Source organism: Manihot esculenta, chromosome 1 (assembly GCF_001659605.2).
Source record: "Manihot esculenta cultivar AM560-2 chromosome 1, M.esculenta_v8, whole genome shotgun sequence".
Taxonomy (NCBI): Eukaryota; Viridiplantae; Streptophyta; class Magnoliopsida; order Malpighiales; family Euphorbiaceae; genus Manihot; species Manihot esculenta.
The window spans coordinates 26,094,499-26,103,968 of NC_035161.2; the positions used below are offsets into that span (position 1 = coordinate 26,094,499).

At 35.2% G+C, this 9,470-nt stretch overlaps 1 protein-coding gene across 1 annotated transcript; it reads left to right on the forward strand.

Moving 5' to 3' along the window:
- The first annotated feature begins 441 nt into the window (after positions 1 to 441).
- LOC110627757 (probable CoA ligase CCL9) lies at positions 442 to 2,791 on the forward strand. Its single transcript, XM_021774121.2, has 4 exons — positions 442 to 730; positions 955 to 2,002; positions 2,090 to 2,193; positions 2,286 to 2,791. Exons 1-4 carry the CDS (start codon positions 530 to 532, stop codon positions 2,502 to 2,504), a joined length of 1,572 nt encoding a protein of 523 aa, XP_021629813.1. The 5' UTR covers positions 442 to 529; the 3' UTR covers positions 2,505 to 2,791.
- Positions 2,792 to 9,470: the final 6,679 nt, after the last annotated feature.

Genomic DNA, 9,470 nt, shown 5'->3' on the forward strand with positions numbered 1-9,470 from the left:
AGTAGATATATTTAGTATGTTTAGTTAACAATTCTTTTTTAGACTTTTAGAAATTTATAAAAGCTATTTAGAAAATAATTTGCTTGGAGGATTTGAATCAAGGCCTAAATTTATATAAATTCGTAAGAGCAAGATTCACAATAGATAATCTAATAATACAACAAAAACAAACGAGACAATTTTGGTTGTCCGGTTAACAGCCATATAAACACAAGGGTATCCGATAGACAGCCACCCCATATTATTCCTCGCTTCATAAAATCCACGTGTCGTGACAAGACAAAATGCTGATTCAGATATATGAAAATCACAGTTCTCGAAGCCCATGCCTCGCCACTGGTCTGGCTGGCACACAAACACTGACCGTCCCTCTTTAACTTTTCTTCCTTATCTCACCTTCCTGGCTACAACCTCCCCCTGAACTCCCTCCCTATAAGATTGCCTTCGCATCTTCCTTTTCTTCCACACTTGTCTTTCTTCTCATCATCTCCCATTTCTCTGTTTTTCTCTGAGCTTTTTCGTTCAACAAATGGAGAGACTTACCTTGACTGGGTTGTTGCACAAATCTGCAACTGAGTTCCCAAATCGCCGTGCTCTTTCTGTTTCTGGTAGACTCGATTTGACGCACTCAGAGTTGCGCCACCTTGTTGATCACGCCGCTTCTCTCCTTGTCGCTTCCGGTGTCGCTCCTGGCGATGTCGTCGCTCTCACTTTTCCAAACACCGTTGAGGTATGTTTGTCTTGTAGATGGACTACTGTTAACATCTGCATGCTTTAATATAGTATCCAAACAGTTGCTCTGCTTGTTTGGAGTATCAGAAAAATGCAAAAATTAATAAGGGTAGAAAATTTTCCAGGCTTTTCGTCATCGTTGAATATTTTCAATTAAATTTGAAATTTGTTTGGTTAGGAAGCGTTAACGTTAATACCTAATGTACAATTTTTTTTTGGCAGTTTGTGGTGATGTTTTTGGCCGTTATTCGGTGTAGAGCCACCGCAGCGCCGCTAAATCCCGCTTATACGGCCGAGGAATTCGAGTTTTACCTCTCCGACTCTGAATCAAAGCTCCTCGTTACGTCACCAGAAGGCATCCAATCCGCTCAATCCGCTGCCGCCAAGCTCAACATACCTCGCGTGGCCGCCACGCTCAATGAAAAAATAAAAACGATGGCCCTCTTTTCGTCAAATACCGAGTCAAACGTCGCTTCGGTCAGCGGACTCCTCAACGACGCGTCTGATGTGGCGCTCTTCCTACACACATCTGGCACCACCAGCCGCCCCAAAGGCGTGCCTTTGACTCAGCTTAATCTCGCTTCCTCTGTTTTGAACATAAAGTCTGTGTATAGGCTCACTGAATCTGATTCCACTGTTCTCGTGTTGCCTCTGTTTCACGTTCATGGTTTACTTGCCGGTCTGTTGAGCTCACTAGTGTCTGGAGCCGCCGTCGCTCTTCCATCCGCGGGAAGGTTCTCGGCCTCGACTTTCTGGCTAGACATGATTGCTTATAAAGCCACTTGGTACACCGCCGTCCCCACGATTCACCAAATCATACTCGACCGCCACGTCAGCAAGCCGGAGCCAGCTTACCCGAAACTGAGGTTCATCCGGAGCTGCAGCGCATCTTTGGCACCGTCTATATTGGACCGCCTGGAGGAGGCTTTCGGGGCTCCCGTATTGGAGGCCTATGCAATGACTGAGGCGTCTCATTTGATGGCTTCTAACCCGTTACCCGAAGATGGTGGGCACAAGGCCGGGTCGGTTGGGAGACCCGTTGGTCAAGAAATGGCGGTGTTGGATGAGAACGGGGTAGTGCAATCGGCTGGTGTTAGTGGGGAGGTATGCATTAGAGGACCAAATGTGACTAAGGGCTATAAGAACAATGTCGAGGCTAATAAATCTGCATTTCAATTCGGGTGGTTCCATACCGGAGATGTTGGGTTTTTCGACTCGGATGGATACTTGCACCTAGTGGGTAGGATCAAGGAGCTCATTAACCGTGGAGGTATGATTTTCATTGCACGATTGTGGGAATACCTTTTTAGGTTATTGATTCTGTCTACTGAATATGTGTTTGGTTCAATATTTTCAGGCGAGAAGATCTCACCGATTGAAGTTGACGCAGTACTTCTGTCTCATCAAGACATTGCCCAGGCAGTAGCCTTTGGAGTCCCAGATGATAAATATGGTGAAGAGGTGAGAAACCATTCCCTCTTAGAGAACAAACACTTTGGTGGTTCTGAATTACTTGTGGCCTTTAACTTGAATGTTCTTTTCATCAATTGCAGATAAATTGTGCTATAATTCCAAGGGAAGGATCAGAAATTGACGAGGCTGAAGTACTTCGCCACTGCAAAAAGAATCTTGCAAGTTTCAAGGTTCCCAAGAAGGTTTTCATCACTGATTCTCTCCCAAAAACAGCTACTGGAAAGATTCAGCGCAGGATTGTGGCAGAGCATTTTCTTGCTCAAATCTCAACTGCCAAAGTTCCCAAATTTGGTGCTTAATCAGCCATTTCTCGGAAACAATTTTATATTCCGATACATAACCTGCTCATTGATGATGCCTATACATGATTAGTGATTATACATTCATCTGTTATTCTATTGATTACAAGGACACCCACAGGCTGTTTCCTTCTTGGTGCACAAAATTTCTTCAGCTGAAGCTGATACGATGTCAAAAGTTATTTGTTGAATGATAAAAGTCAAAAAAACTATTTGACAGAAACTTCTTGTAAAATTCCTGCTGTGTTTGAAGAGCTGAAATATTGAGTTAATTATTCACAGACTAACTCTTAGTTGTTTGTTTGGGTGGGCTTTGAAGTCTAAAATCTTATACGTTATTCGATGGAAACTATAATTTAATAGAAGTTGGCGTCTAAATGATTCAAAACATTAAAATTAATAATTAATTTAACAAGACATGGTCCACTTCTTCGTAAGCTTGACCCCAGACTACGTCCCTAGATGATAGAACTATAGCTGTTTTCGGCAGAATTTACCAATTAGTTGTGCGCGGTTTCTTTTGGGTCTGTACAATAATTAATACCGAGTCAATTTTGCGTCTCGATGAAGAGAACTATAAAGTTACTTGGAAAAAAAAAAAAAAAGCATAAATTTGACAAGGATACGCTATCTAAATTTAGCAAAGCAAAACCACTAAAGTACAAAATAAGCTTCAAAGCCCAAAAGTCAGTAAGAACAAACAAGGAGACCCAAGGCCCAAAAGGGAAACCTAAGGCAAGGAAGAGTATCCTTGCACTGTTGCCACCGTCGTCCATGAAAAGCACATCCAAGAGAATCCCTCTTACTTGCGAGATCTCTATAGAAACCTAACAAAAATAGGAGAGCCACCAAACACCAAAGATGAAGTAAATCAACTCAGGTATTGCCCAATATTGGAAATTACCACCCTAGTAAACAGATGAAGTACAACGCGAGAAATTCTCGATTCCATTCAAATTCATCTTGAGCGATTTTTATTTTGAGTAGTTTGATTCAATTCTTCTATGAAAATTTTTTATTTCATTCTTATCTCTGGCTCAGCCTCAATGGCATTTCAGCAACAACATTTGCATATTAATGTAGTGTAAGCACCATCACCATCGTTTAAGACATAAATTTAGCCTTATGAAATTGCCGTTTTAGTTTCTTCATTGCTAAAATATTTTGCGAAGATTAAAAGTTACCTTATCATAGATTTTTTCTTTTTTAACTTATATTATTTTCTTATTTATAAAAAAAATTATTATATGCTCTATAATTTTTAAATATTAATTATTGATTGCAATAAAATTTATATAATTATAATAAATTATTGTATTGTATAGTAAAATTTTTACTATTTAATTTTATTGATTTCCTCTAACTACATTTCACAATAATTAAGTGAAAATAATATAGTTATTAATTTTCTTTAGACCTTTAGACAAAAGAATTAAAATGTTTACCATATCTTACATGTTCAATGTTAGACAATAAAATTAATTTTTTCATTTTTGCTTAATTATATATATTTATTTTCATTAAATTTTGAACAAAATATTTTTAATTCAAAAGTTTATATTAATTAATTTTTACATTTAAAACTTTAAATTTTAAATAATAAAATTAAATTTTTTTATTTTATTTCGATTATAATCAAAATAATTAAATTGAATCTGAAAAGTTATTAAAAAATTACGGTATAATTTCTAAAATTTTATTTCACTAATAAAATAGTTTTTAAAATATATAATATTTTATTTTATTTTATATTATTAATATAAAGTGTAATTTTTTATATATTAAAATGACATATATAATAATTTATAATAGTGATTATAAACTTTTAATAAAATATTTTAATATATAATATTTACATGTGATATTTTATGTAGTAAAAAATTTATTTGTAATTAATTTTTATTTAGTATTACATATAATAAATATAAAATAAATATATTTTCAATATAAAATTTAAATTAAAGAATTATATATTTATTAATATAAAATTTGGGACATCATATTATAATTTGCTATTAATTTTTTAAAATTTAATTTAATTTTTTTGTTATTATTATAATAAATTAAAAAAAATAATTTTATTATTTAAAATTTAAAATTTTTAAATATAAATATGAATTAACATAAATATTTATATTTTTTTATTCAATAAATTTTTAGAGAAATAATTTTATGTGGTACGATATATAGATTAAAAATTTTTTGATTAAAATTAATTAAAATAAATGATTAAAATTGAGTCGCATTGATTTTATTATTTAAAATTTTAAAATTAAAATATAAATATAAAAAATAGTAAAACGTTTAAATTTTTTTAGCTTTCCTTTAACGTAGACTTTGATAAGCCTACCGCATAAATTTTCTCGTTCTTCGTTTATTTTCAACAGGCTTTTTTATTCATTCATCATCCAATGAACTCTTCCACCCAAATAAACACGAGCTGCGGTTTTCAATTGAAACCTACTTTTTTGGGATTTGAAAGAAAGGAATTATTTTCTTTAAAATTATTGAATTTTTATTTTAATTAAATATATATATATATATATATATATATATATATATATATATATATATAAACCTTTCCATATTTAAAATTTATTAATTCAATTAATTTTTCAATTAAAATTTACGGTTAATTTATATTAAAATAATATTATGTGAATTTAAAATTTATAATTCAATTTATAATATTATACCATTAATAAATAGAAATAGTTTTTTTAACAAATAAAGCATAATTATTAATTAATATTTTTTAAAAAAATTTAAGTGAGAAAGTATAAAAAATATTTACATTTCACTTAAAAATTTATAATTTAATTTATATCAAAATAATATCTCATTATTTATTTTGCAACATCATTATTTCTTGATTTCTCCATAGCGTTTACAAATTGTTATTGTTCACTAACAATGTGATGTTATAAAATATTATTTTAATATAAATTAATAATATATTTTAAAATAGAAAAAAAAAAGAAATGATGAGATATTCTTTTATATATTTTTAAAAAATATAAACACTTATTTAAAATGACATTTAGGAATTACTTTATAAAAGTATATGATCAATTATAATTAATAAAACGACCAACAACTAAAGAATTAAAACGTAAATACCATAATTAAAAAATTATTTTTAATTAAAATTATCATGTCATCATTTATTAACAATATTAAAGAAAAGTTCTATTTTATTAAAAGTGTAAAATTATAGTAAATTTTTTTTTTTGTGATAAATAAAATCATATTTGAAGATGTAAAATTAAATGGTATTGATGTAGTTGAAACAAAACTGTGCTGCGATTGATCAATCTGCAAGAAAAAGAAAGCGAGGTGATGGAGTCAGTTAGTGCTTATGGCAGCCACTTCGACGCTTAAGTAAGTAAGTTGAAGAAAATGATAAGTATAATGAAACGCATTGAACTCAAAAATAGTTATGTAAGAATGCATACATTAATTTCTATGTCTATCAGTTTTTATACTATAAGAAAATGGAGTCAGTTACCAAATTTTTTGAAATTTTGGCTAGTACCGGTTAGTGGATATGATATCCTACAATTTATAGGTGGGATTTGCTAGATTGTGCTCTCTAACGGTAATTTTCTGTGAAGTCTCATCCTGTTGAGAAGAGAGCGAATCTTAGCGAATGACCGAGGATTATGGTGTCCGTGTCTTCCCTTCTATGAGTGGGACCGTATATCATTTAATTAGACTCTTACCACGTGACCCTATTTTATGATGACAGCTAATAGCTTACTTTGGATGATTGTTGTGGATAAGCAAGAGGAGGAGGGATAAGCTGAGGATAATTTCACCAACCGGATCTCTGTAGATAATGTAATAGATGTTGAAAATACTAATGTAATAGAGACTCGGGAGGAGGAACCCGAAGATATCCCTCCTCCTATGTAATCTTCCTTGATTTTAATGAAGATATTCTCTGTCATATATTGTCATTATTTTCATTAAGTATATTTATATGCTTTGTACCCGTTCATAACCCTCATCCAACCATCTTCAAACAAGACTTAAATAATCTTTTTAAGAGATTGTTAAGGGGTTAATACCCGACCAAAGGACTTCATAATCATTGCCTTTGCCAAAAAATGACTAAAATAGGCTCGATAATCGGATATAACACTCGGCCATTGGGCTAACTAGTGGCCATAAAATAAATAACTTTAGAAAATTTACAGAATGAGACCAACACTCAGACATATGGTCTGGCGATATGCGCCTTATAGCCCGAGCATGAAATGCCTTATAGAATTTCTTATAAATGTGGGGCTAACACCCGATCGATGGGCTTGGCGGATACACGCCTTGTGCCTGGCATAAAATGCCTTATAGAATTTCTTATAAACGTGGGGCTAACACCCGGTCATTGGGTTTGGTGGATATCCGCCTTGTGGCATGGCGTAAAATGCCTTGTAGAATTTTTTATAAACGTGGGGCTAACACCTGGTCATTGGGTCTAATATATACCCGCCTTGTGGCTTGGCATAAAATGCCTTAGAAAAATTTTTATAAAATTTTTATAAAATGGGACTAACATCTGGTTATTGAGCCTGACGGATATCCACCTTGTGGTTTCGGTATAAAATACCTTTAATTAATGGGACTGACACCCGGTCGTTAAGCTTAGCGAATACCCGTCTTGTGGTCTGCCATAAAATGTCTTAGTTAACGAGATTAACACCTGGTCATTAAGTCTAGCAGATACTCGTCTTATGGCATTGTTCTTGTCTCCACACTTTTATTCATCTAATCGTTTCTGATTTACATACCAAAAAGGTCTAAAGAATACATCATAGTTTTATTGATAATATTTTCATAAATTACAAATATTCTTTCAAAAAGATTCGGTCATCTAATTTGACCAATTTTAAAACTTGAAATTTGGCTCAGGGGCTGAATATTTATGACATTTTATTCTGTAGACCTTTATTGCTACTCGGTCCTCCTGCAATTACACGAATAACCCCTACGGGTTCATTTTCATCAGGATTGACTAGTGTTCTTACCTCAGGTCCTGACCTTTTTTTCTTCCCTGTCTTTTATAATAAACTTTTGGAACTTGCCGTCCTTTAATAGTCTCTCAATTTTATCTTTTAGCAGTTGGCATTCTTCTGTAATGTGTCTATGATCCTCATGAAATCGGCAAAACTTTGTTCTGTCTCGCATGCCTTATTTGTCTGGGTTAAGCTTGGGAGACCATCTCACTTCTTTATTATTTTTTTTTATCCACATTAAAATATACGTCCATTGTAATACCCGGCTAGACCCCGGTATCGGAATTCCTACGTTCCGGCGGATTTTTTCGTTGGAAGTCGGGATTCGAGGATGTCGGAGCTTGCCCTAAGGGTATAAGAAAGGTTTTTAAGATGTTTTTAAGTGTTTTTATCATGTTTGCATGTTTTGAGTTAAGAAAATTGAGTTTTGAAATGAAAAGGCCAAGGGGACAAAAGCCAGGTTCGGCCGCCGAAGGTGAAGTTAGGCCGCCGAAAGTTGCATGGTTTCGCATGCACGTTAGGCCGCCGAAGGAAGAGTCGGTTGGCCACTACAAAAGCCCCTTTGCCCGAGACTTGAGTGTTAAACACTCTATTTTTGGGTCAAAGGTAGGGTCAAGCTCTCCTTGGTGTGATTTCTCATGTTTTCCTCAAATCTTGCATGTTTTAACTTGATTTGAGCTTTGTTTTAGCGATTTGAGCAAAAGGAAGCAAAGTTGAGCACTTGGAGAGTTTGATTGAGTTTTCTCCTATCTCCAAGCTTGGATCATCAAGCCTCTAGTTCTTCAAGAGGTAAGCATGGATCCTCACCTCCCCTTATGTGTAAAGCAAGTTTTAGAAGTTTTAGAGAGGTTTATGGCATGTTTTGGGGTATAAGCATGAGTTTGAGCATATGTTGATCATATGCGTTTTGTTGTTGTTTTTGGGGCTCGAACTAGTTTTTAGGCCTCTATATGCATGAGTTATGGTATATGTTAGTTGAGAAGTGTTGGTAGATAAGGGTTTCATCCGTCCAAGTACCTCACCCTGGGGTGCTCCAGTGTTGTTTGTCAAGAAAAAGGATGGATCCCTTAGACTTTGTATCGACTACAGGCAGTTGAACAAAGTCACTACCAAGAATAAGTATCCTCTATCAGAAGCTAAGATGAGAGGAACCCGTCGATCAGCTAGATTGACTGGAGCTCCGCCCGAGAATGAGGGTATGGAAGGGCGTCCCCCTGCTTTGCCAAGAGCTATGTCCCAAAGGGCAGGCAGAGAAAGATCATCAAGGGACCCTAGAAGGTCTTTTGATGAAAGCAGGAGGGAGACAGAACAGAGAAGAAGATCGAGTGATACAAGGGAAGAGATGGATGTGGATCCAAGAAGGGATGGAGGGTTAGGTGTTGGCATGACAGAGGAGGATGTGGGATCATCACAGGGAGGCGGTCAGGCCTCGGGGTATGGTTATCCACCCCACTATCAGCCCTACCCACAGGGCCCAGGATATTCGATGGGAGGTACATCGGATTATCCTAGTTTTCACCCATATCCCACATTTATGCCTTATCCACCGTATTACCCCCCATATCCACCATATCCCATGTATCCACCCTCACCTTTTTACCCAAGTCCAGCATACTCTACACCAGAAAGTTCTGCACCTCCCCCACCACCACCAGTGGTACAACCAGAAGCCCCAGTTATCCAAACACCTCAACCTGGCCCATCTGTGAGGAGCAAGGTAAAGATGACTGATTACATCCATGAGTCATTCAGTAGAATATAATTCTTATACTTATTTTGGTCATCCTTCTTTGGGGGACTGGATAACTTCCGCGGTCTCCTTCATCCCTCACCTCTCTGACTTTTGGTTTTGCTTTTAACTCGTCCTTTTGTCCTCTCTCAATGCTTAGACCTCATCATCCAGCCTAATGTACTTCTGGGCTTTGTCCATTCGCTGTTGTTATGTAGCAAC

Coding starts and splice junctions, on each gene's coding strand:
- LOC110627757 (XM_021774121.2), top strand. CDS start 530: ATGGAGAGACTTACCTTGACTGGGTTGTTGCACAAATCTGCAACTGAG. Junction 731..954: donor CTTTTCCAAACACCGTTGAG/GTATGTTTGTCT, acceptor TTTTTTTGGCAG/TTTGTGGTGATGTTTTTGGC. Junction 2,194..2,285: donor ATGATAAATATGGTGAAGAG/GTGAGAAACCAT, acceptor CATCAATTGCAG/ATAAATTGTGCTATAATTCC.